The following is a 27,754-nucleotide window of genomic DNA, read 5'->3' on the forward strand; positions in this document are numbered from 1 at the left end:
TTTAGATTTGTCATGCTGTGCTATAGTGATGACTTCAGGCCTTCAGGTAAAATACCTGTAACAAATGAGAGTGGGAATAGAGTTGAAACAAACAATAATTTTTAAAATAATTTTTTCAATTATGAAAACACACCAAATAAAAATGTGGTAAAGGCTCATGGTTTCTGTAATGTACTTTGGCACTTCACTCGTTACATTTTTTGCTCAAAGTCCTTTGGGTCTAAAGTCTCTCAGAGTCTTATTTGTGTCACCAACAGAGCCCTGAGGACACACCTCAAACACACACACACACAGACACACTTGCGTGTTCAGGCCTGCGTGAGAGCTAGAAAAGATGTCAGGAAGTATGATAATGTACAGTAGATACAGCAAGCTGTAAAAGGGTCATTTGTGTTGTCCCATTTACATTTTAAAAGATTATCATTAGGAGTTTTATTTAGTCTTGTCATTTACACCATAACACTAAGATATTCATCAATGCTTTATTAAGAAAATCCAAACAAGAACATTTTTAATGAAAAAACACTCAAAGGAGGCTCTGATGGCAGATTATTTATTGGTGACAGTGTTCTAGTACCATCTTGTATTGTGTGTATCCCACTGTACAATAACAACAGCTTTTTTTTTGTTCTGTAACTCCTTGTCTTCAATTCACAACTGGGGCACAAAGAACTGTTCGCTGGAAACTGGAGGAAAATGCAAAAGTGCACATGCAGCGGCGAGAGTGAACTCCATGACATATTCCAACGTCCTCACACTACATCTGTGTCCTGACATGGCCCCAACCGTCTAACCGCATTTTGTCTTCTGGCACCCAGGGGAACATAAGGATCACATATGCCTTTGGCAGCAGTCCACGCCCACATTCCTCAGCTATGCGCTCACAAGCATTCTCCCTGCTCCCCCCTCCCATCGCCCTCCCTCTTCGCTCTGACACCAAAAACTTGGCCTACATTGTTGTACCCTGTAAAGAAATGCAAACACTATATTTTTCCTGGACACAGGGGGAGGTGGAACTTATAATGTGCCACTTCTCGAACCAAGCTGAGCCTTCCAAGTTCTTCTAAACATGCTACTGACTGAACCGACTGTTGTGCAGGTGGATTAAATAGGCTTGTCAGGCTTCAGGGATAGGGTTCATTTCAGGTAGTGCCTACATGCTGATACTTAGTTCACGGAAACTTCCTTCAGTGTGAATTTCAGCTCTGAAATGGGAGGAGGAAAAATGGAAAAATAAGAGGCCTTGATTGCAACTCCTAAAGAAGAGTCTTTCGCCGGAGCTTTTTATACGACTAGTCCCCAGTGGCTTGTCTAGTTAAAGGTTATCTTTTACTCATAAGTCAAAGTCAAAGACAGTGGGGCCAGAGAGGGTGTGCAGTTTGCTGTCTGGGGTTACTGGGTTCAGTGGTAGGGGGTGCATGGTGCGGAATGTGGCTGTAAGAAAAAGCCAGGAGGAATCATTATAGGGAAGAAATGAGACGCCAGAACTGGGAGTGCAGCGCATGAGCAAAGAATTTTCAGTCTTTTATAAAACAAGCCTCTGCACATGGCTTAAATCTTCTGTTCTGGATCTTTTACCCTCCTGTGACAATGTGTACTTTCCACTTTTTAAGTGTGGACGGTGAGTGGTCGACATATTTTTACACTGAGTGTATTCTAATTTACAGGACACGGGTTGATTGCGGATCATTTGTAATGGTTTCTGCCATCTAGCTTCTGACTTGTTAACTTTTCCTATTGCAAACTCAGCCAGTGTTACATTATGTCAAATTCTACCACACTTTGCTAATAACCCTCTGCACATTTGTCAAGTATTTCACCTGGAAATGTCAGCTGGCTTATTAGCTGGGATGAAAATGTGACCTCTGGCCAGACCACCTGCTAATCATCTCCTGCCAGGCCAAGGACGCTGTGTGTATTCTGGTGCCAGAGGAAAAATATGAACCACATTGGAGTTTTAGTTGTACAATACTGTGGAGGCAGAATAACCAACTAGCAGTGGGCTTATTGCTTAATTTAACAAACCAAATTAACCTATAGGCCTTTTTTGCACGTTTAGATATATATTTTTTAATTTAAGCCTCTCCTGTGCTTACTTTCAGCATATTTTAAGTCCGTACTTCTTTTGTCTTTGCTTTTTATCCTCCTCTCATGGTTTTCTGCAGGGAGTACTGACAGACTATGTCTTCGAAGACACGTTTCAAATGAACCAAAACTTTTAAGAGTCCACTTCTGCATGCAAAATGATTCATATTTCCAAAAAACAAATCTGATGCATCTTTTACACAGAAGTACATTTATTTAGGTCTTAATACATTAATATTGAACAAGTTACATATTTGTATTGATTGCAAATTACACAGCACGATTCCAATTTATTCCTGTATACCTGCATTAGGTAAATGTAACAGATTTTTTTATTTTAAAATATGTAATGGGAACTCTTCCTCTTGTTACGAGGAGCCCTTTTGTTATAAAATGTAAGTAAAAGTGCAATATCTAAATTGGTCCAGAATCTGCATCATTTTGAGCAGGACTTCTCTGACAAATAAATATTGTGTGTTTCAGTTTTAAAAATGCAATATATCTTTACATTTTTTTCTGTAATTTGCTTTTTTTGATGCTATTTTCTAAAAACCGTAGCTGAATACAATAAAAACAACATTGTCAGTTTACAAAAAGCTTAGCGTATCAATCACTGCATTATCTATTTTTTCTAAATAAACTTCATTTTTTCCCATATAACTATCTGAAACATAGAGTTTTGACAACAACAACACCATAACATCTCACAGCGCTATGTTACAATAAAATATCTCTGTTAAAAGTCCAAAGAAAAAAAGAAAAATATAACAACAGCAACATAAAATTAAGGAATACAATGCATAGATTCAATCATTTCAAGATGTTTGAGATATAATTTACTTAGTACAGCTCTTTAACTTTTAGAGTGAACCTACATGGATTCATTACAGTTTATCCTGACTTGAGTGACCGGCACAAATATATATAGTTCTGAACACATCACATGATAAAAATGCTAAATATATCACTTTGACTTCAAAAGGCAAATTTGGCTATTGTACACTATGGCATGTTTGGGTAAGAAAAGGCAACACCTGGCAACAAAGCCAAACAGCAGCTTCTTTATCGGCTCCTCTGCCTTTTGAAATGTTAAAAATGTCATTTTTACTCACTTTAACTTGCTTGATCTTTCTTAAAATCTGTCAGATGATTTACACTTGCTGTTCCAGAGTATGCAGGTTTTCATTTCATCCAAAAAACAAAAATAAATTGAGGATCTCTCACCTGTGGCTGACAATGAAAAACCTACATACTCATACAACACGGGATCGCCTACTGACATGATCATTCTAGATCAATCGCATAATAAAGGCTTTCAGTTTTACCGCTTTCAGCCACCAAAACCAGTTGACTTTATGAGAATCAGTCATGTTGACAGATGAAGGTCGCAACAGTCTTGTGCACGATTATCTGCTTCTGCATAATAAGTCACTGGCAGGCTGGAGAGTTGGTTGTTAGTACAGCAAGAAGTGGGAAAAGCAAGTTTGAAAATGCAAATATACAAGCTCAGATACGTAACACTTAGTGGCGCTTTTCAGGAGAAACTTTAAATAATGACTAAAATAGACTAAAAAAAGATGATTGAGGGTTATCAAGTCATGCGTTACCATTATATCAGATGCTTAAAAAAAGACATAATGATAGGTAGAGGTAGGAGGGGCAGAGTGAAAGCAGTAAGGCTGTTCCTAATGACAGCATTTAGAGGGCTCTTTTGGACAAAAAAAGGAATCATACTATACTAATCTGGATCACTAAACGTTCGAGACAAACAGGGAAATGCAAAGAGCTCTGAAGCCGAACAGAGCACGGGCTGGTTTACTTGCAGTGACAATCTCTGCAGGCCTCATTCAGCCTCGGCATGACAACAACAGTAGCACTGAGAATATCTTTTATCCAAAACCACCTCGACCTCATCACAATCACAGCGCCGAGAAAGCGTTCAGGAAACCTTAACAATAACAATTTACAGTCACTTATTTCTTCTGCAGACAAGTGAAAGCAGGAAATTGAAAATAAAAGAGTTCACTGTTCTTTTCTTCAAGACTGCTGGATTTGAGTATCTTCTGGACCGTAGACATTTACAATATTAAAACCCTTCAAGCCTGCCGTCAAAATCTACTTTGTTAGGCACAATAAATAGGCCCCTGTGGTATTAAGGTTCAGAGTGACAAATAACCCAGAACAATTCTGATGTCTGAGTGCAGGTTATGCAACAGCATAAATCTATATTAACCACAAATAACTTATGTCTCAAATATATACTAAATCTAGTAAACATGTACTACATCATTTTAATATACATTCTTAATGTATGTACAGAGGAATCAGAAAGTAAATTATCATTTTACAGCCTGATTGATCTCAAGCGCAGATCTGTGTTTAGAAGAATCGGATCCAGTTTTTCTCTGTGAGCTCATTTTCTGTTGCCTTGATTTTTGCTTCCATTCTGTAAACACTATTTACAATCTTTAAAAATACACGACGAGACCTGATTTTACAAACCATATGATTACACTATGTACATTCAGGTAATAAGTCAGTTATTCTGTAACATCGCCCAAGGATCCTTTGAGAAATCCCTCGCTTGTTTTATTATCATGACAGTCCACAAACTCCAGGAGCCAGATCACCTTCATCGTCCGTCCGCAGCGGTAATCAGTTATCATTATTTGCACATACAAAAAGCTTGACTGGTGACACACAGTAAACAGCATGGGTTTGTGCACTTCTACACATTGTGCTGCAGCTGCTGATGAGATGTAGTTGGCAGTGTCAAAAATTACAGACTCGACTAAATTACTACTCAACTCTGTAACCTTTGTGAGTAAACCAGAGAGGTGCGTTTCAGTTTGGCTCTTCTGTTAAGGCAAAATGTTTGGCACTTAGTTCGTACAGACTATTAAAATAAACCTGACTTCATTTTCAGGGGCCTTAGTGGTGATTTGTCTTCAGCAGGTTGCAACCAATCTCAGCCTGCCGATGTACTTTGAAAAGTTCTTTTTTTGAAACAGGAATGTCATTGGAAAAGAAATTGCAGGTGATGTTGAGATGAGAATAAAATGCATGTTTATTCTCAAATGAGTTTACCGAACAGCGACAACAAGAACTTTTTTTTTTTGCATTACAGTCTCTACCCTGACACCCAGCTGTGTGTGGTGGTCTTCACCCCATGTGGGAAACCTTGCTGGGTCACCACCGGCTCAAAGTTGAAGTCCAGCGAGTCTCCGTCCATCAGAGTGTCGTGGAGCACCGTCTCCATGTCAATCTCAAACGTCTCGATGGACATGTCATCCAGGTCGCTGGGCAGTTTCTCTGGGTATGAGGGTGGTGACAGGCCCGGCCGGCCGTATCCGTTGGTGTTCAGAGGACAGAAGCCGCCGGGCATTCCTCCTCCGCTTAGGTGGCCGGACAGACTGTAAGGCATCTGCATGGGGCTTTTGGCTGCAGGCAGCCGCGAGCTGCCCCCGTTGTAGCTCAGGGACATGAGCAAGCGGCCATTCATAGCTGGTGATGAGGACGGGGCTTGGCTGTGCACATTGTGGGGGTGAGTGTGAGAGAGGCCATGCAGGTGACCGTTCCCTCCTCCCATGAGTTTGGCTGCATGTTGGCTGCTGCTGTACGGCGGCAGCATGCAGCCTCCGCTGGACTGAGACACCACAGTGTCCACCGACGGCATCAGCTCTCCGTGCTGGTCTGTATCTGATGTCAGCAGCTCCTTTAGAAGCCCCGCAGTGCAGCTGTACTGGCCCATTCCGGGCCCGAAGCTGGGCTTACTCTCCGACAGCGTCTGCAGCGGCATTGGAGACAGGGTGTTCATCCCCGCTTGGCCGTACACACACTTGTGGTAGTCTGGCTGGGACTGTGAGGCCATGCTGGGGGAGCTGTAGGCAGGATACCCCGGGCTGGGCTGCATCATAGGAGAGGGGGAGGACTGAGAGGAGCCGGGGGTCGTCGCCCCTCCTCCAACCTGAGAGTTGTTGGGTGACAGCAAGTTCAGGTTGTCCAGAAGATTCTCCATGACGTTCTCAGAGCTGTGTCCCAAAGAGCCTGTCATCTCGGTGAGGCTGGGCAGCGTGGCTGTCATCTTGGCCCCGGGGGCTCCTGGGTAGCCCATATGCACGTCTGCCTCTCCCAGGTCATCCTCAGGCATGAAGGGAGAGAGGCGACCGCTCAGCGTGCTGGCGTTGGAGCTTGTCCGAGGCCTGAAGCTGTTCCATGCATCGTAGTCGTCGTTGCTGTGGGAGTTGGGGCTGCCAGGCCACTTGGAGTAGGATCCAGGGCTGTCTGCACCTCCGTCAGGGCCGCCCTGCAGGGACAGCTGTGGGGAGACAAGGAGACTCTCAGTGCACCGACAATACTATGCGTGCCAGAGTCAATCAATTTAACATACTGTTGGCAGAAAGCAGTGGAAATAAAACAGGGCTCAAAGATAAAAGCAACAGAAAATATTCCTTCCAAATCTGTACCCATAAAGTGACTATTCAGCTGATGTTTAAGTTAATTTGACATATTTAATGTCCAAAATCCATCAGAATGCTTGGTGATATTTATCACACCGTATCTCAATTCAGTAGAGCACATGGATTTATCTGTTAAATTAGTTTCTTTTAAAGAAGAAAGCAACACTGGACTATGTCCGAGCATAAGACTACAGATGGGTCCTGGACTGACTTACCTTTTTCTTTGCTGCTCTCCCTCTGCTCTTGGTGAACTTGCTGTTGTTGTCCATGGAGGCCGCCCGGCGTCGTGGGGACTTGCCGCTCTTCCCACCTTCTGGGTTCAACATCCACCACGAGCTCTTCCCCGTCCCTTCATTCTGGACGCGAACAAAGCGGCTGTGCAGGGACAGGTTGTGTCTAATGGAGTTCTGCGGGGGAGACGAGAGGGAGAGAAAAGCTGGGTGAGGAGACAGACAAACAGAGAGATTTGCCCTTTTCCCACAACACCTCAGTTCTGCTTCATCACACAAGTGCAAATCCATCCCTACAGGTGGTTCTCTTTTAAAAACTCGCTCGGCTCGACAGCTGACTTACGAGGAGAAAAGGGAGATTTTGTGGTCACTCAACAATCTAATGCCATTCGCTATTCAGAAAAAACGTGCAAAAACACACACACAATAGATGCCAGTGAGTTTGCTCTGTGAGTGATACATCCTGAACAGAGCGAGGATTGAACTGCAGGCACACTTTTCTCCAAATACACTGTACATGAGCGCCTTCCTTCCCAAAACAGAGGGGCCTATTGTAAAACACCATTAAACCAACAGCCACATTCCACCTGGCTGTGTCTTGTCTAAACCAGCACAAAATCAAAGGGAGGAAACAGACTAATCTTTCCTCCTTACAGACACATTAATGCGGCGCTCGGACGTTGCTTAGTGACGCCACCAGTGGAAAAACTAATTTTTTTGTGCAGGAAGCTAGTGAAGCGTTATAAAAACAGGGCAAACAAAAGAGCGAGAATATTGGGCAAATGTCTGCTGAGCAAACCACAGAAAGCGAGACGCCGTTTTCTCTCCCTCCGCTACTGTAATGGGACGCTCGGGTTACTCATCATTTCGGACTCGGTTTGTTTTTCAGACGAATTTTTCAAAGTCGTCGGCTCAACCTGTTGTGAACGTTTACCCCCAGAGAATAATTTACACTCTCGTTCTGTATCATTTTGCATCCAGGACTTAACATGGAGTAATGAGCCTTGTCCAGACATTACTGTGCATGCGTAAAGCTGGTTGTTTTGGAAGAAAAAGGCTGGAACTCCCGGCACACACACAGACACAGACACACACAGAGCTTAGCGTGCATAGTGGCTAACGTCATCAAGCCTGTTCTTGCTGTGAGTCACCGCTTCACATCTGGTTCACAGTCTGCCCTCTGCTCTGCCTTCACCTCTGCTTCTCCTCATCTCTACCAACTCTGCTTGGCCTGGGCTCTTAAATCTGGTCCCAATCTAACCTGTGCCACGCTTACTTATTATTATTGTTGATGAATTTCTTGTTTAGTCTGCAAACATCACATTCTGATATTCCGAAAGCCTTCGAATTGCACTCCAAAACTCACACATAGTCAATTTACAGTGATATAAAACAGAGAAAGGGGACAAAGGCTTGACACTTCCCCTCAATAATTCACTTAAAAGATTAAAGAGGCACTCCATTTAGAGTTGCACTCCTCTACAGCTGGGAGACTTCAAGAGACTTTTTCTTTTTTGTAAGTGCTTAAAATCAAAGAAGGTGGCCAGATATTTTGACGATACTAGATTGGGTCAAGCTCTTAAAACACGGCACCCTATTATTGCCTTTAATGCCATTTGATAGCATCTTTTATTGGACCTCCCACCACAGAGCTGTTTAATCCCAACTCACTTCCAGCTCCAACACTTTCTCTTAAAAATGGCAAATCTGCCGATGAAGCTGGGATGACACTATCGGGGTTATTTTTCTCAAACTCTGAGAGCCACAAAAGACGTTACACAACTGCTTCCACAGGCTCAGTTTGACTCCTTATCACAAGTGAATGTAAATGTGTAAAATTGTTTCATTTTCTCTTTAACCTCTCCCGTTCCTTCTCTTTCCTTTCCTCACGAGGGCCTGCCTAAACACAAATGAATGTCATTTCCTCTGAATCAAATGGCCCGACTGCCTCAGCCAATAGTCTCAGGCTCGTTTGCATGATCTGAGGTACGTGACAGCCGTTCCCTGATTAGCCTAGCAAATGCTTTTCTCCCCCCCTTTCTCCTCCTCGTGCACATCGGTAGCTATGACAAAAGGCGAAGAGCAAAGTCTGGTCATGAGCCTCTCTTTCCCATGACTGCTAAGACTGCTGCTGATTTCAGCTGTGCTGCAATAAGGAATGACTGCAATGTGCGCACAGACGCCGGGACGTCCTGTTATAGTCCTATATCATCCTGATGACAGGAAAACAGAAACTGGCAACTAAAGTCTCTACTTTGGCCACTCTGGTTTCTATTTTGGCTGATGTCATGCTAAAGGGTGTGATGACCAGGAACATTTGAAGAAAAAAAAAAATTAAAAACTAAAGTATTGGTGCAAGCGAGAGGGAGGAACAAGTGAAGGGTCATAAAAACTGCTCTGATGGGAACTGCCAGAACTCGGCAGAACTCAGTGTGCCGTGTGGGGAGTGTGGCTGAAGGGTGTCTGCTGGGGCCAATGGAAAAGCCTCGTCTCCCACTCTGTGTGTGTGTGTGTGTGTGTGTGTGAGTGCCAGCTCATGTTTTTAGTGGAATGGCAGTACGACAAACAGCAGCACAGTATGGTTTTGATTTTGTAGCTCCCTCCTCTGCAGGCAGTGATATAGTGGTCTGCAAACACACGCTATTGAAGATGAAGACATGAAGCGAGACACACATGTATGAATGAAAACGTCTTTGTGCTAATAACTAAGAGACATTGCTCAACTTTTTCCTCTTGATTATTTTTATATTTTTAGTATATTACATTTTCTTTACAAATTAAAACTCTTGTGTCTTTTGGATCCCGAGACCGTATGTGACACTGATTTATCTCAGGCTGCAGTACATAGGAATCTAAACATTCCAGCTAATCACTGTGTGCAAAGTTCAATTGTAATCACAGCCAACTTGTTAGTATCTCTTAGGAAACAGTTAAGGCAGGATTCCCAGCCAGGCAGCCATCACAATCAACATTCCTCAGCAAGGTTACAAAACCCAAAAATTCACAGAAATGATTGCTGTCGCTAGAGGACAATCCTATCTTGTGTTTTGTAAAAATATGACAATAACAGTGTCTCATGTCAGAAGCTTTTTTGTCTTTTCCCAGAGAAAAATGTAAATATCAACGAAGACGGTTCAGAAAAGCATATTACACTCAAAATAATACTGGGAATGTTCATACATGCTTTGCGCAACACAATAAATACTACCTGTAGTCTGACATTGCTGCATCACTGAAGGCTACTTCATGATTAAAAAAAAAAGACCTCGCTGTGTTGTTCCTGAGCCCACCGTAAGAAGCACCACCTCCGTTCTCTGAGTCAACAGAACAGAGCGGCGCTGGCAAAACACAAGGAAGTGACCACATGAAAGAGGACTGTGGCAGGAAACAGAGCTGACTTCCTGTCTCACAGGAAACATGGCGGTCGGTAAGCAGAGAAAAAGGCATGGAATGCGAAGCCGCAGGGTCGTGCGCCAAGTGGACACCGCAAATTCAACCCCCTCCCACCCTCACCGCCTCCTCCCCCAAAACTGCCAAAACAGTTTATATTTAGGAACTGGCATTAATGCCTGATGTCAGACTACGCTCATTAAATGAAAGTAATGTGCGACCTGTAGAATTACGTGCCTCGATACGTCATGAGTCCACACGCGACCGTAGTGTATGTGAGCAGCAGAATGCGTCTGGAGTGTTTAAGTAATGGAGAAAGAGGGGTTGTGTGTGACGGAGTGGGCTCGGATCAGCAGAGAACACACTGTGCTGATTTAAACTCCTTCTCTGGCAGCACTACTGAAAGGCCACACTGTTCGGTACATCACCCTCTTCGAGCTTTGCTCCTGCGCTTGACTTCTCATCTCCTCACCCCTTTTTAATGTCATCTCCTCTCCTATACGCCCAACTCCTTTCATCTCCTCTCTTTTATTCGTCTTTCTCATCTCTTCATCTTATTTTCATTCTCCAATCCATTTCCCTCACCTTATTTTCTCTTCCTTCCTTCTCCTCCTCTCTCTGCATTTTTCCCCCCTACCTTCCCTCCCCTCCTCAACCTGTTTCCTTCCTTTTCCTCTCTCTCTTGCTTTCTCGCTGTGGCTGTGCTCTTGCAGAAAAATGGAGATGGCGTGCCAGACAGATGCTGGCAAACCGACTGAGGCACTGACGCTCTGAGGGCTGCTCAAATGTCAACTCGTCTAATAAAGAAAAAAAATCCCCAAAAGAGCGCAACACCACCTACATGCAGTGCTGCTTTGAATCAAGTAAAGCCACAAGTGAAACCTCGGCTGCAGAGCCTGTACAGCTATAGGCACAAAGTGCAGCTCCTCACTGCAGCAGGTATGATCTCACATGGCTGCAGCTACAGCTTCACACACATTTAACAGCGATACAGAGCAGATGAAAGTAAAAAATGTGGTTTCCCTGCACCATTTCCACTGAACTCATGAGAGAAACGGTGCTGTCCTGAACAAGAATTTTCACCTTTTTGTTGCCAAGATTTCAGCTCTAACAGTAGGTGTGTTCTTGCACTATAAGCTGCTATTTTCTGTGTAATGTCTGCAGCTGCCATGGGGACATCCTATGGAGGCCGTGCACCGCTTCTAACCGCCTCAGTAAATCGGCCTAAAGCTGCAGCTTGGTCATGTCTGGAGGTTTGTGCTGAGTCTGGCTGAGTTGGAGCGGTGCGGTTAAGACAGAAAACGTGCAAACTTGTTATTAGCCAAACACCAGCTCAGCATGTCTGCCCACTTAACAACAGCATGGGGCTGAGCACACAGTTCCAGGTGAGAGGGCAGGGCAGCGAGTGACCAAGAGCTGGAACCACAAAGTCATCAAAAAATGCATTTCTCCTGTCTGTGGCAGGGAGCATTCTGTGATCCAGAGAAGGAACCAACATCAAATGGTGTTTAAATGCAGCGGAAAAAGCTATCAAATACCAAAGGTTGACATCTAGTATCTAGATAGATATCTACTTAGAAGTACTTGTTCTTTGATTATTGTATGTTTATGTACTTCTAGTGTAAATCATGATGTAAATTAAAATCCCTCAAAGCACCATTTTGCAAAAAGTATCTCAGACACTGGCTCTAATGTTAAGGAATTTCCAACAATGCAGCGGTTTTAAAACTCTACAAACTTAATTGTACTGACAGCCATAAGTCACATTAAGTTTTTTCTTTATGTGGAAATTCTGCTTTAATTTGGGGGGATTTCTTTGCCTGATTGTTTGACCAGGCAAAGCGGGTTTTTAGACAGATTGGATACTGGTAGTCAGTCATGACAAGATCAAATAAATTGTAAGTATCTGCAGCTAAATCGAGGCGTCATGGAATATTTGGTGCAACAGTTCACGCTGGAAAATGGCAGCTCCTTTATGAGACATTAAAGAAAATTGTCAGGATATCAGGAAGACTGTTGCAGTTGTATTAATAGTGTGTATTGCTCCTCACACATGCTTGGAGCCTGGGGATAAAATGATCTTAATAATCAAAAAACAACAGCAAAAAAAAAAATCCCTGAATAATGATGATATACTGACGTTAAAAGCATCGGCCCCAATCATCACAATCAGCCATTAGGCTAGAGGAAAGGGGGTTATATAACTCACACGGTGGACCAAAACAAGGGAAAAACACACATGTTGCTGGGACTTTTAAAGCTGATTGACATCTGCTGCAAGATATGCAGGGGACCTGATGCAACACAACAAAATTCCCACCATTTGAAATGTTACAATCCCACTTAATATACAAAAAGCCTAAAATCTGTAGTCATTAACTACTAGCACTAGCATTAGCAACCAACTTCTAACTACAAAATGACAGGAATCAGGCCTTAGGCTGTTTATTTGCTGACTTTGTTGGTCACATTTTTGTTATTTAGAATGTAATGATGTGGCACATAAAAGAGCTAACGTGTGTGATTTTGATTTAAGCCACTTTCATCACTTTGGACACAGTTAATTATAAAAGCAAATAAGTTAGAACCATAATGAAGCTTTATTGAATCATTTAAGAATAAATTCTGAACTGAAGTCACCCCTTGAACTTCACTTTTGCTGTTTTCATTCAGCATGACTCATCAAAAAATATTGTGCAACAAATTGATAGTGTTTTGGTCCTTATTAATTGCAATAATTCCCTATCAATATGAGAAATTATAATATTTTGGCCAATGTATTCATCTTTGTCTCTCTCTCGCATGCAACAAAATACAGCAAAACACATTCACAAAGCAATATGAACAGACTGTGGTGACTTCATGTGTTTGCATTTTGATAGGTTATCATCAGCACCAATATTGAACTGACCAGCGATAATAACTGACCTATTTACTAAAGTCAATACAGCGATGATCATAAAAGGCAGTGGAAATCAAAAGCAGAGCACAGGAAATGTAAAGCCTTGGACCTTCTTTATTATTCACACCATTGGTTTAAAAAAAAAAACAACACAACAAAAAAAACAGTCTTGAGAAAAGTGATTGTTGTTGTGATTGTTGTCATTAATGTTGCATAGCAGCGAGCGGCACAGTACAGCGCCTCAGGTCTGACTGGTCAGAAAGGGATAAACATATCACTGTTAGCAGGGATATAAAAAGAAATCTGTTTGCTATAATTTCTGTTTTTTAAAAAGTCTCGGATTAAAAACAGAAAGTCACCCTAGGATATGGTTCTCGCCAGAAATAGGTCGCTCCTGCCCTCGCCCTCCGTCCCACCTCCTTCTTAGCCTTCTATTCCTCCCTTGTCCTTTTCACTCGCTCCTCTGGGACATCATGCATGTACACTGCTTGCCACAGATGATCCGCACACTTGTGTTGCAGGGGAAAAAAGGGTCCCTTTCTCGCCCGCTGACGTCAACTTCCAATAAATCAATTTGGCGAAGAGAAGGGGAGAGTGAGGCCCGGACACAGAGCACTCAGTGTGCAGCTTCTCAAATTCACTTTAGACTTGTACGAGCCCAAGTAGCAGTCTATGACTTCCAGGAAAGTGCCTCCTCCAAATGGTCATTGTCAGATGCTGAGTTATATGACCGTCATAAAGCGAAGATGGAAAGGCAGAAAACACAAGTCATGCAGGAGCAAATCTGTCTGCAAATGTATTTACTGACGGCCTTCTTGGCAGGATCACCTTTTCACAATCCTCTGCAAGCAATCTTTGTGCAGCCAACCCCCCTCTTCCCCTTCAAACACACACACGCGCACATGCACACACACACACACACACACACACACACACACACACACACACACAGCTGAACTTGGACACCTGAACGGACGCCGATTGGTTAAGCTGAAGATTGATCAGCCCCACAGACGCTGGAGACAAATGATAAATAGTCTTGTGAGTGGTTTTGTGCATATGGTGAGACTCAGTGAAGCCACTGACACTCCGGGATCTTTCATCACCGTGTGATAGTGTGAGACGAGTGGCGAGTGAGACGAGTGGCAGAGTGGCTATTAGTGAACTTCCTGCTGCATTGCATCCGCACAGGAAGAGCTGGCCAGTCCTGATACTGATCCCACTGATGCCTCTGGTTTTTATGCAAAACGAGACCCTGGTAGGTGCAAAGAAAGGGACTTGCCGGAGAAAACAGCGGGTTCAAGAGCCACAACTTCCTAATCAAAACTCTCTAGTCTGACGGGGCAAAACAAGAGGAAAAAGGAAGGAGTGGGGCCTTGTCCAGGTAGGCTTTTTACAGCAGGATTACAATGGGGGATAAAGCTCTTACTGTACATCTTAGAAATAGTTCCCCACTTAAGATTTGCCCTCATTATGGACCCAAACAAACAGAACTCGGGGACAGAACAATATATCATTTGCCATTTCCTCTAGTTCGTCCAGGCCTGACATTTGGACAAATTACTCAGAAGGGAAATCGACTGAATAAGCAAGTGAGTGACCATACATTCAAACTTTAAACTATATAATCAGCAAGTCAAACAGTCCACTGGAAATGAGCCCAAGATTTTGTGGTCAGTGGCAACGAACCTCCAGCAGCCAATCAGGGTTTTGCAATTCCTTGTTTTCATTTCATCAGGCCAGTAAAGAAAAGGACGAGAAGCTGACTAGAAGCAACTCTGTGGCAAATAACATGTAGAAGAATGATCCTGGAGAACACTTTGACAAAATACGCCTACTTCATATTTTTGGTCAAGTTGTTGAGACATTTTAGCTCACTTAGGCTGCAACAAAATCCCCCATAAATCAAAATATCTACATTTTTTAACTTCATAACAATGGTCAAGTTTTCAATTTCAGCTTGTGTTGACAGGATGGTATTGTGTCATCACTTCACACGTATCTAATATAAAGCAGACTGTGACCATAATTCAGTACAATAAGTTACTAAGAGTTTTGTTTCAGTCATCAACTGATGGATTAACTGTTTTTTTTCACTAATTCTTTAAGTGATGACTCAATTCCTTTTAATGCTGCCACTTGGAACCCTTTAAGTGCGTCAATTGTAAGAAAAAATTAACAGCGTGATACAATTAAACGCATTTACATTGTTTCAAAAGGCTCCAAAAATCGAACCTAAACATGTGACTGCATTCATAGCAGACAAACCGAATGATTAACGCTGCATTTTCTCACAATACATATGTTGTTTACGATGTCCGCTTTGAAATAATGCGCCGGCGGAGCGCTAACAGCGATCGGAGCTCTGTGTTACATGTTGTGCCCGCTCTCTTGTGCTTGTTGATTTCCTGACTCAGATTTAAGCGGCACGCAGCTCATGTGCATAGACAGGGACCGGGTTGTGCTGGCTAAGCTTGCCATGCTAAAATATGTGCATGTGTTGCTATGTGCAACACAATGCGAGTCTGTAAATGCACAGAGCTGTGTCTGTGGAGTGGGGGATATTTTTTGCCTCTGATCGGCGTAGCCACTGGGCTGGGCCGTGCCTGCTCAGCTTTGGATAAAGATGCAGTGTGTGGGCCACTGCTGGGTGTCTGTGTGGCAGCCTGAACCGAAGGTCTGACCCACCGCTGGAGGGACGAGGAGGGGTGTTATGGGGGTTATATTTATATGCTTGTTACCCCCTGTTCAAACTAGCAAACATGGGGATATCCAGAGCTGTTTTACTGCCTCCAATGATGACTCGCCATTCAGTTGCAGAGCCGAGAGGATTTCTCACTGGCACGCTTCTTTTGTGCGTTGTTTTAATACCCTGTTGAGCGTCGATGCAAACAACCCGACTTCTAAAATGTTTTCATGAAGCGACAGTTTGTCTTTATAAAATGCAGCAATATGTGGAAGAAAAGCGAAAAAAAGTGATACCTGCAAAAGCTCAAACTGCCAACAGAGAACCTGAGAAAGTCAGCCGCCCACACCATCTGAATACTCCCTGTTCTTAAATCTGCAGCAACAGGAATCCACACAGATTCCTGTTGAGCGCCAAAAATGTCACCAAAATTAAAGGGCCTCAGTTGAAGGTTAGTACTTGAAAGAGTATAAAAGAGGGCATGCTGTCAACCTCAAACTGACATCTAGGCTCATATTTTTGGAGTTTGAGGTAATAAATAACCACTTTTTCTGCGCTTTCTGTCCATTTGTAGAAGATCTATGAGTGATGGATCAACCGGAAAATGATTTCCTTTTACGTTTTTGATGTCGGTTCCTGATTGGTTTGCCTCTCCTCCCATGTGCACAACACCCGTGAAGCAGCATGTATGTCGATACCTCTGCGAAGCTGTAATGCACTTACCTGTTCTCCGGTTCTAAAATTAGCATGAGTCATCACCGTTTCCCGTGAAAAAAACCACACACACATACAAAGAAAAACCTTATGAGAGGCAGTGGAACCATTATTTCTTTTATCACAAAGTCTTTTTAATGGGCTTACTGTTCAAAGGCAGTAACAGTGACACATCTAAAAAAAAAAAAAAAATCTATATAAGTGAACTGAACAGGACATGCATCAGAAACCGATGACTGGATTCGTGACTTGGTTTTCTCAAAAAAGATGCAATGTGTTTTTAAATGCAAAATGAATGTTGTTTAAAACACATGCAATGCTCTGTCACATATGCACAGCTCTGTTTTGATATTATTATTATCACTAATATTATTGTTATTTTGGCTTTGTGGCTACTGGACCGATCGCCAACAGTAGATTCAATGTAAGTTTGTTGGTAAGAAAATAAAAGTCTTCCAAAACATTCTAGAAAGAGATTTGGAGAATGTTTGTTTTCATCTCTGGGCAGAAAGTCAAACTAGACTGATATCAACATAAAAACCTCATCAGCCACATTTTTGTGAGAGACCGTAAACTCTAAGTGTGATATTAACCGAGCAAAACCTGAACTTGGCATCCCAATCAAAGGACCATTATCAAGCTGGCATCAGGACAAGTCAGGACAGGGAGTCTCGCTTCAGCATTCACTCTGTTTAACACTCAGTATTATTTAGCTGAATTTGTCAAGTGTACATCATAATATCTCGATGTGAGCATTCAGAGAACTTTAAATATTTACGTGGAGGGCTGATACGGAGTGACACCGATTTGTTTCCCAGCTCGGAGTGGAGCTCAGAGGAAGAACGAAGGAAATGCTGGAAGAGGAAGAAGCCACTGATTCTGGCGTCACGCTCAGTGTTGCTTCCTCTCCTGATGACATAACTACCCCACATACCTTGTACTGCTTTCAAAGCACCCACTTCCTGTCAGTCACAGGCAGAAATTTGCATTTCTCATAGGGGAGATGAGCAGGTGGAAGAAGATAGAGACAATAGATTGAAGAAAAAAAAGCATTTATGCAATCACTGCAGCCGAGTGCGTGTGCTGACACAGGACATATCATATAAAATAAAACAAACACTTTACTGCTGTTGCAGTTTGTGCAATTTGCTATGAAAAGCAATTTCCCTGCTTTTCCTTCCAGTGTGAGTGTTTCCACATTTCAGATTATTTCTGACAGGCTGATAAGATAAGACAACAACAGTACTAAAGCTCTATTATTAGTGCATAGAATAATCAAACTAAATTCAAAGTTTCAGATGGCATGCAACCTTCTCTAACTGTTCTTGCTGTTGATACTAAAACATTCCATGTCAAGACTAAACAGAGGAAATTTCCAAATGAAGATGTCTTTAAACAATGAAAACACTTCTGGATTGTGAACAAAACAGCGTAATCTTTCTCGTCAATTACTTCAACCAGGATATGAATGAATCACTGAGAGAGAAATGACTCTGCATGTGGTTACACATCCAATCAGCTTGCCTAGCACTGCTGCGATTCCTAGAATTTAACACAAAACCCCTGAAAGAGGGGCCACACTGGAAAGCAGAGATGCTTCCCGCAGACTGTAACAGTACATTCAGCTTGTTTATATCGAGCACAGCAATAGACACATGACGCGATACATAGTGGAAACTGGCGGGACTTGCTTTGGAAATTGCTAACAGAAATCTATTTTTGAACAGAAAAAGTGACTAAAAACAATCTAGTGGATGTCAAGTGAAAACCTAACTGCTGGTAACCTCTCATCTCTGAACTACGTCAGTCAAGCGCTTTGATGTACAACACAGACAATAGCACGACCAATGTTGCGACACCAATGCAAACCTAAAGTGAACAGTCCTGAGGGCGGCTCGGTTACGCTGTTATGCACTTTGGCCTCAAACCATCGACCCCCCACGACAACACGACCAGCAGGAACCTGCCGTCATAACAGTCATAACGGCACTCCTGATTAAAGCGTGGATTGAAATTTTCACCCATGCGAGCCGGCTATAGAGCTCTGGTGAGCGTTCATGTATGTGATAGAGGGTCTAAATGAGTGTGTGATGGTGTGATAATGCCGGGCCAGTCTGACAGGCACCGTGCATAATCGCTTTAGGGCAGGAATTGCATAACAATGTGGGTCTGGGTAATGCCTGTGGTTTGGGGCCCTCAGCAGTGAGCGGTCCCATAAAAAAGTGTTGCTCTGCTCGCTCCTTGTGTGTCTGCAGCCACTCCACATACACACAAATACACACACACACAGGCTATGAGAAATCGATGGGACACCACTTTTTTTTTTTTCGCTGAGGGCTTTCACTTCTCATTCGAATGGTGAAATAATTCAAAAATCACACACAACACTTCCTCTTTTCGCACCATAAAACAATGCTGAGGTCTTCCTGTAACCTCACCGGAGATTTTTCTAATATTTCACACTGATGAGAAGTCGTGATAAAAATGCAACACAGCAGCATATTCCGGAAAGCAGACGGCCATGCCTGGGCAATACCACGATCAAAACAAATGATCACGTGCTGCCATCCCACTTCTACCAAACCCTGCACTCAGAAAAACAAAACATTGTGACTCATCCCAAATGACTGTTTACCTGACAACAGCACTGGATGTCAAATCCATGTTTTCAACTCTAGCGTAAAGCAACCTGCGTGGGTGCCACTCCTCTGTCTTGATGAATGAGGTGCTTCTCTCCGCCGCCGGTATCTTTTTTGTACATCATTTACACCCGGTGTGCAGTTACCGGACGCTACATGCACTGAATGATCTGTCCTCTGGTCTGCTGCCAGAAAAAGAACTGACAAAACAAAAACTCTGGCAGGAGCGTGGCGGGGTTGTGCAGTGCCAGCGTCTGAGGTGGGTGGAAACACCCCGTGTACACATCTGACAAGATTTGTTTGAATTCTCAAAATGAAAGGAGCACATTATGGGATTTTCCAGTGTCCTTTCCACTGAGATAGAGGCTTGCTACTTGTGAAGTTACAAGCAGTGCGACCAACCCACTGCTTTAACTTACTTTAAGAGAAGTAAAGCTGGAGTTTGACAATTGATTCCCCTTTAATTTGGCTCCAGCTGGTATCAAAGTGACATTAATAAACTTTAAATCTTAAAAACCTTATTTTTAAAGTAAAAATGTTCAATTGGTGTAGAATGATGTAGGCAAATTGAAAATAAGAAATTGGAAAACCCTGAGTGGGGCAAGATTCAGCAGCTGTGTAATGAGACCACACTTATTCTTACTGCTCTAAAAAGCACTAAAATGACATGACATTTGTAATAATCATAAAATATGTTAAAGAAAGCCATTTGTTTAACTCAGCTTCTTAGTAAGTTTCTCATTGGTGGCTCATAATAAAACCCTGACTACATATATTTTGCCAGACCATCTGGAACATCAATAAGCTCGTCAACCTCCTGCAGATTCAAGGTGGCTGCTTTAAGTGGAGCCAACAGAATCATCCCTTCAAAGAAAAACTATTTTCCTGTGACGTAGATTCTTCATGGCGTTTGGGGACAATCTGAGTGATGAAAAACTATTACGTCTGCACAACAGTCTGGCAAGCGAGAGCAGTGAACAGAATCTGAACTTTTTTGAGTGAGACCAACACATGGGATCAATGGTGATCTTCATTTGAGGTTTAAATGACTTCATAGCTACAGAATTGCTGGATCTGTAAATAAAAGCCACGTGTGCCACACGCAGACATAAACACCCAGACACCATTTGACAGCCCGGCTGCACCACACTGACCTGCTTTCCTGCCTGTTTACTATTTGAGTCTGCTCAGGTTTGATTAATATCCCAAAATGGTCTCGGTAAGATGGAATGGAAACACAACAGAGAGGGAATAGCGATGCCAGCCCTGAAAGGTAAACAAATGTGGAGAAGGACAGGACGAAAACATGACGTTGGGAAATCATGTGTTGGAGCTACTAGTTTTACAGTGTTGCTCATCGGATCAGAGCAGATGAGCACAGTTACATCATATTTTCATGCCACACTCAGCCACAAACACACAACTAAGTGGACCTACTTGTGCTAAATAATCAAAGGAGCCGTTGATCAAAATTTTGATCGTGATTTTTGTAACTTGAGTAGCTTGGATTATGAATTTAAAGATGCAACTGTACAGTTTTGAAGCTTTGACGGGCTTTTCCACTCTCGTTTCAGAGTGATATACACTCAATAGTTTGCTATTTATTGTGATAAAGAATCAATAAGTCAGCTGATAATGGCACTAATCATTACTGCAGTCCCAACAGAGCAGATTAAAGACCAACAGGTGGTAATCATCAATACCACAGCTGCTTTTTAACACCCCTGCTGTGCCAGCTATGGTGAATCAGCACTTCAAAGCACTAGTGATACCAAAAGTGAAAAGGAAGGAGGGGGAGAAAGGCAGCTGTAAGAAGACACTGGATTAAAATCATCTGGGGAAAAAAAAAGAAGGAAAAAAAGGGCAGAATATCGCGCCACAATAAAAAGATATAAAAGCCTGTGCTGGAATGTTCTCTGTGTCGGCCTGTCTGTCTGTCTGCCATCGTGTCTGTGATCTGCCAGCAGCAGGGCTTTAATTATGAGGCCCAGGTTATGCGCGCGCGCACACACACACACACACACACACACACACACACACACACACACACACACACAGGAGACTAGCGTCCCACATATCTCTAACACAGTGCCTCACAGTTCCGCTGACTAACCAGTGGCACCAGACTTTGGCCTGCGGCTCCCTGATTCCAGTAAATGTCTTGTTATGCAACTCCTAACAAGTGTCACCCAGACTGAACTTAGCGCATTCTGGGTCTCTGCTGTGCTCTCTCTCTCCCTCTCTCTCTCTTTATAGCTTAATTTCTCTCTGAAGACAGTCAGCAGTTAGCTCCTTAGGGTTGGACCATGAGGGTAAGGGGGGAGGCAGGGTGGTGGGGTAGAGGGAGGCTCCAGTAACCCTTCAAAAACGCCAAGTGTGGCCCACTTGTGCTGAGGCAGAGAACCAGGGAATGGAGAGGCAGGCGACGCAGGCAGGAAATGGGGAGGAGGGTGAGGAGAGCTCCTTCAGCTCCTTGCCTGAGAAACACAGCTGCCCCTCATGTCTTGGGGCAATGCCAAGGCCGGACTCCTCGGGGTGAGAGGTGTGTGTGTGTGTGTGTGTGTGTGTGTGTGTGTGTGTGTGTGTGTGTGTGTGTGTGTGTGTGTGTGTGTGTTTTGAACCAGTAGAAACAGGAGGATTGCTGTTCTATCCAGCTCTCTGTCCTATAAGACACACAGAGTCCCACAGAAACAAACAGTCTGTGATAAAGTACAACCAGCTTTGTGCTCTGGATCATTCATTGCTAAGTTTCTGTAAGCCATATTCCTGGGGTTCATGGGAAATATGCTGAAAATGATGAGAACTTCAAGCTAATAACACTAACTAGAGGTGCAATGTGACTCTGAAACATAATTATCAACCAGTTAAACTCTAATTAGCATGACGCTTAACAGAAATTCGGCCACAACGTTGATACCAGTGCAGCATTCCTCTCCATACCTCTGGTAAAACTGAACCATTCAAGGCCATGTTGCAAACAAATGATCTGGAAACTTCACTGTAATATTGTACTGAAGGTACTTTTGCATAAATTTGACAGTTCGTTAGTGAATAAACACAAATATTTATTGCATTTACATTCAAGAAAAGCTTTGTACATTAAAATGTTTTTTTCTTTCATTAGATTACTTCCATGTTAGAATATTTTATCTGTAATATTTTAAATAATTCTGTAGTTTATGGCTAAGGAAGCAAGGATTGTTTCATAATGTCACGACTCCAAGGTGCACGTTGTAATCTATCCTACCATACTCCATTTGTTCATCAATGGGGAGGTTAAATACAAACTCTGGTAACATGACCAACCAGTGTGAAGACGCATCGGGGATAAGAGCTACCCGATTAATCAGCCAAGCCAAGATGTCAGCTAATATTAGCTTACTGCAAAGATATTAAGTTAGCAAATGATTCTAAATGGATGACTAACATCTGAATAAATGATAAATTTGAAGCTTAAAATTGAGTTTGATTCCAGAAGAATGCAGCCAATAGAAAAGGTTTGTTGGAATTTTATATAATTTAGAAGTTTGTCCACTAAAACGCTTCCAGATCGCCGACACAACTTACGGGAGTCTCTTCTCCCTGCGATTCTCTCGGTGTTTACTGTAAGACTAAGAGTGATTGGAGTCAATAGGTGCATTTACATGGTAATGACCCTTGTGTCGCTTGCTGTACGATCTGCTCGGACCTGCGTGTTGTCTGATCCGACACAGTTTGTTTGAGATCCGTGGGAGTGTTTACCAGCGTGGGCTGAGGAATTTCAGGTCAAGAGAGCATCGTGTACAGAGAGAAGCTACAACCGAGGTGATCTCGATACTGACATCAAAGCGTACCTGAACCATGCGGCAAATATTTATCCTGCAGTGACGTACGTATAGTAGAGAAATACCAGAAAGAACGGACTTTTGGTATACATGCAAGTGCGTGCACTGTATATATGACACTGTATCAGAGTAAAACATGCATGTGTGATATTTGAGCTGCATGCATTTATAACATTTTCAAAAGTGGACAGTCTGCTGGAGAAAGGGACACATTACAAATAAATAAGCAGCTCTGCAGAGAGTTTGGTGATACATCATTTGCGCCATCTGCTCCCCTTCCTGTTGGATGGCGTCCTGTGCCAGGGCCAGTGTCCAGTCCACTCAGAGAGCTTCTCCAAGCTGGTCCCACCTGGCACAACTGTCCTCAAAATTCACACTGTCACAGACGGCCTGAGAAGTACGGAGGCTGTCATGACTCAGTTCAGACACGACCGAATGTGGAGGATCCGCAGCTCTGTGAAACCAGCTCGGCCTCTAACAATTATAGAGCAGACAGCCTTAATTATGCATTAATGAAAACTTCATGTGCTCCAGCCAGAACACTTTAGGGAAACCACGTCTGCATCAGTCACACAGAAAAATGATTCTTAATAAGTTCACAGAGGCTGAACCAAAAGTAAATTACAGCTAATATTCAAAGGTGTTGAGCAGTCACTGCTTCCTAGAAACAAAGCGACTGTGTTGTGACTTCTGTCAGTGAGATTTACTGTATGTCTGACAGCACAAAAACTGACTTACTCAACCCATAAATCAATCCAATGTTTCTACAAACCACAGAACATGTTGTCAGTGTTGTTTCGTGTTCTGTGGAGGGTCACGGGGGAAAAATTCAAGGTTATTTGTGCTTTGTTTGAATGTCTAAACTCATTTTGCGAAACCGGCGTCTTTGAAAGGAGGTTCTGCCACACAATTTACATATTTTCATGTTTTCAATCAGTCATTTCACCCCAGTCCAGACAGAATATAATACGGCGGATGAAGATCAAAAAGCCAGATTAGACAATTTGTGATTCATCGCTGAAAAAAATATTTTCTCACATTTCAAATGGAGACACCCGTGGAGTTAAATACTGGCGAATTAACTTGACTGTCTAGAAATATCTTTTGACTTCAAAAGGCAGCAGCCGAACAACTACACGCACGTCTCGCCACATCATTTACATTTTACATCAACATCTTCACCACGGAGGCATATTCTCTTTAGCTCGGCGCGCCTTATAAGTGAGCTCGCTCTGAGGAGACAATGTGTGAAGGCCCCCCGTGTGGAGCCAAGGGGAGCTCTATGAATAACTCCCCTCGCAGCAGTGAATGGCACTTTGCTTTCCCACAGTATTACTCAGTTTACACCCCCAACATGGCAGGATAAGCAGAGAGCCCAGGCGGCGGCTGCGTTCCCCTCTCCAAGCCGCCAATCACAGAGAAAAACACTGTTAAAGGGATGGAACGACTGTGAGAAATTTTCACTGTTTATTTAGTGGTACTGATGAAGACACGGTGACCCTGCTGCGTGTTCTGCAGAATGTAAATGATCTACTATTGTAGGTGACGACGATGGAGACAATTAACTCTCGGTCACTTCTTGCCGTAGCCGCTTTCTGCTGTATAATGACTTCCAAATTACACTATAACCAGCGAGAATGACTTGGAAAGTGTCGGCTGCAGGTGTGTCTCATAGCCGCTGCGGTGCTAATAGTACTCCTGACACTCATGTGGTAATGCAAGAAGTCTCATCAAAAATGCTTATTACATCATTTTATAGTAAAAAAAAAAAAAATTTCCGTTGATATTTCGAAACCTCAGATTCAGTGTGACTAACACTCTGTAGGTGTTTGGTTTTTGAGATGTTGCCCTACCACACAACACTTACAGATTCTAGATTAATTTCCCACATGAATGCATCCGTTGCAGAAATTTGCTGTGTTTATTAATCATAAGTATTCTGGTTGAGTGTTGTCATGTTCATTTAAAAAAGGATCTTGGTCAAAAACACAGTTAGTATAATGATATCCACACTAACATGAGCAGGCATTTCACTTTAAAGTTAGATGTGGGCACCACTATGGGTAATAAAGTGATCAAAAAAAAAAATCACATTTTATGCCTACAAATCATGACAAAGCTATAGAGTAGCACAGGTATGCAGCCTGTTACAGCACAAATGCACCTAATAAATAAATGAGAGGAGAAACCTACTTGGACAATAACACCACCTTAACAACAGCTGCCCAGCACCTGCTTTGTTGACCGTGTGTATTCCACTACACTAAGTGGGTTTTTCCACTCTCATTTAATCTGACATGACGGGACGACGTCTGACAGCTCCATGTGAGTTTTGTGCCTTTTTTGTGAACACCGACGACAAATGGATAAATCTGGAGCAGCGAGGTGTTCGGCCAAAACCAGCAAAAATGTGAAAGATGCAAAAGAATTGTCTTTGTTAATATATCTGTCTGTGTGTCAGATTCACTGAGAACTAAAAAAAGACATTCTCTTTGGCATTTGTGACTGACGTGAATGTGTCATCTCTCAGCACATGACTCAAACATGGGCTGCTCTGAGAGGGGAAGACAGAAAATTAAAAAAAAAAAAAAAAAACTCTCTTCACAACTGCTTTAAATTTCATCTGCTGCCCAGACAGCCCATAACAGAGGGAAGCCATAATAAATCTCTCACTGTGTGGCTGCAGGCTCACTATGATTTCCTGCTGGGAGAGTAGACTGTCATTAATTTATTGTCAGACACCACTGAAACTATGCGTCTCCAAATGGAGGTTTACGCCCTTCAATAGTGTGCAGTGGGAGGGCCTGCTGTCACACCACATCACAAATGTTGAAGTCCCCTCTTGTGTAATGTTTTGGACAGCTTCTAGGACGCATGAGCGCCTCTGGTATCTCCTTACGACACAGATGTACAGCTTCATTCAAGGCCCGCACTCGAATACAGAAAGCTGATTTAGCCCTTAAAAAATCGACCATCTTGGTTTATAAAAATTACCAGCAGCAAGAAGAGAAGTCAATCAAACTGAGTCAGAGGTCAAGGCATTTCATGAATAGCACGTAGATGGATGCAATAAGGCAAAAAGAAGAAAAACCCTGTTGAGTCAGGAGACTAAAATGAATCACAGTGCAGGAAGAGGACAGATGACTGGGTAAGGTGCTGGCAGCAATTGGTCACTTTACTAAATTGCCATAGATAACAATGGAGGGAGACATGTGGAGGAAGACATGTGACTGTGGAAAGTCACTTAACTTTTCATGCATGCTCTTCTCTCATTTAACATTTGTGAAGGGGGAAAAAGTGCACATATGAGCAGAAGTCCATGCACAAGGATGATGGAGATAAAAAAAAAAACACTGACCAAAAAATTGTTATATAATCACAATAAAATGACGATTAAACAGCTCAGATAAGCCAGAAATCCCAGGAGGGATATTCCAGCGACACCACAAGAGATAAAAACACAGCATAAAGCACAATGATGACCCTGTGAAACCACTGTAAACACCACAGACCGATCAAAACTCCCCTCTGGATCACTCTGTGTAAGAACTGGCATAAGCAGCATCAACCACCACACACACACACACACACACACACACACACACACACACACACACACACACACACACACACACACACACACACACACACACACACACACACACACACACACACACAGAAAGTACCAAAACGTACCTTCCAGCCTGCAGAGCTGTTGCTGTCTCCTTTGTCCTTGAAATAAGGCACACTCTTCACCATCCAGTCATAGATCTGAGACAGAGTTAGTCGGTTCTCGGGAGAACTTTCGATAGCTTTGGTAATGAGGTCTGCATATGACATATTCCCCCATGCGTTTCGCCGGGAGGAGCTGCTCTTCCTCTGGGCAGCGGCTGCAGCGGCTGCCGCGGCCGCCGAGGAGGACGAGCCCACCGGGGTGGAGAGCAGAGGCACCTGCTGCTGCTGCTGCTGCTGCTGATGGGGGAGTTGTGGGTTCGGGTGCTGCTGATGCTGCTGCTGATGTGGAGGCTGCTGCTGCTGCTGCTGCTGCTGTGGAGGTTGCTGGTGGACGCAGTTCTCCTGACACTGGAAATCAGTGCAGAGGACGACGGGCTTCTGCTCCGTGAAGTCCTCGGTCTCCTCCAGCAGGCTCAGGTTGTTGATGAAGTCGTTGGTACCGGCGGGCTCCTGCTTCACGGACGGCACCGGCGAGGACGTGTTGGAGTCGCCCGGGTTGATGAACTCCGGCCGGGGCAGGGGCCAAGTGCACGACCGGGGCCGCGACAGGGGCTCAAAATCCGGGTCAATCTCCACCAGGTGTGGCTGCTGGGCCGCTTCCGCCATAGTCGAGAGGTTTTTTTTTTGTTTGTTTTCGTTTTTTGAAATGACAAGAGTTAAAATGTCATGTAAATGTGATCAACCTGTCGCTCCCCCTCCCCCGAAAAAAGTCACTTCGGCGCTGAAATGTGAGATCAATCTGTCCGGGAAAACTGTGCTCCGCCTGGGCGCAAAGTCTGCGCTGGAAGTCACATCCCAAGCCGGCGGGGATCTGTATTAACAGTCGTAAAAAATAAAAGAAAATGTGCTTGTAAAAAGGCCTTTTTCTAGTGGAATAAAGTGAAGTTAGTGGCCACGGGGAGTCGAACCGCTGCTTTGTTGTTGTCCGTTTGGAGCGATGTGCCGCCTGCGCCTCGTCCAGCCTGTTGACTCTGTTGTGCAGCATGTGAGGACTTACTGGAAGTATCATTTGTCAGCTGACACCGCCCACAGGAGACTGACAGCCAGCAAGCACCAATGAATGGCACCGAAAGGCACGAATTTTAAAAA

At 43.3% G+C, this 27,754-nt stretch overlaps 1 protein-coding gene across 1 annotated transcript; it reads right to left on the bottom strand.

Annotated features, from left to right (window-relative positions):
- Window positions 1-2,275: 2,275 nt before the first annotated feature.
- Window positions 2,276-27,660, bottom strand: foxo1a (forkhead box O1 a). Its single transcript, XM_022189109.2, has 3 exons — window positions 26,627-27,660; window positions 6,761-6,952; window positions 2,276-6,403 (listed from the first exon to the last, which is right to left on the bottom strand). The coding sequence occupies exons 1-3, from the start codon at window positions 27,269-27,271 to the stop codon at window positions 5,216-5,218; spliced, it is 2,025 nt and encodes a 674-aa protein (XP_022044801.1). The 5' UTR covers window positions 27,272-27,660; the 3' UTR covers window positions 2,276-5,215.
- Window positions 27,661-27,754: the final 94 nt, after the last annotated feature.

This window comes from Acanthochromis polyacanthus, chromosome 13 (genome assembly GCF_021347895.1).
Source record: "Acanthochromis polyacanthus isolate Apoly-LR-REF ecotype Palm Island chromosome 13, KAUST_Apoly_ChrSc, whole genome shotgun sequence".
NCBI lineage: Eukaryota > Metazoa > Chordata > Actinopteri > Pomacentridae > Acanthochromis > Acanthochromis polyacanthus.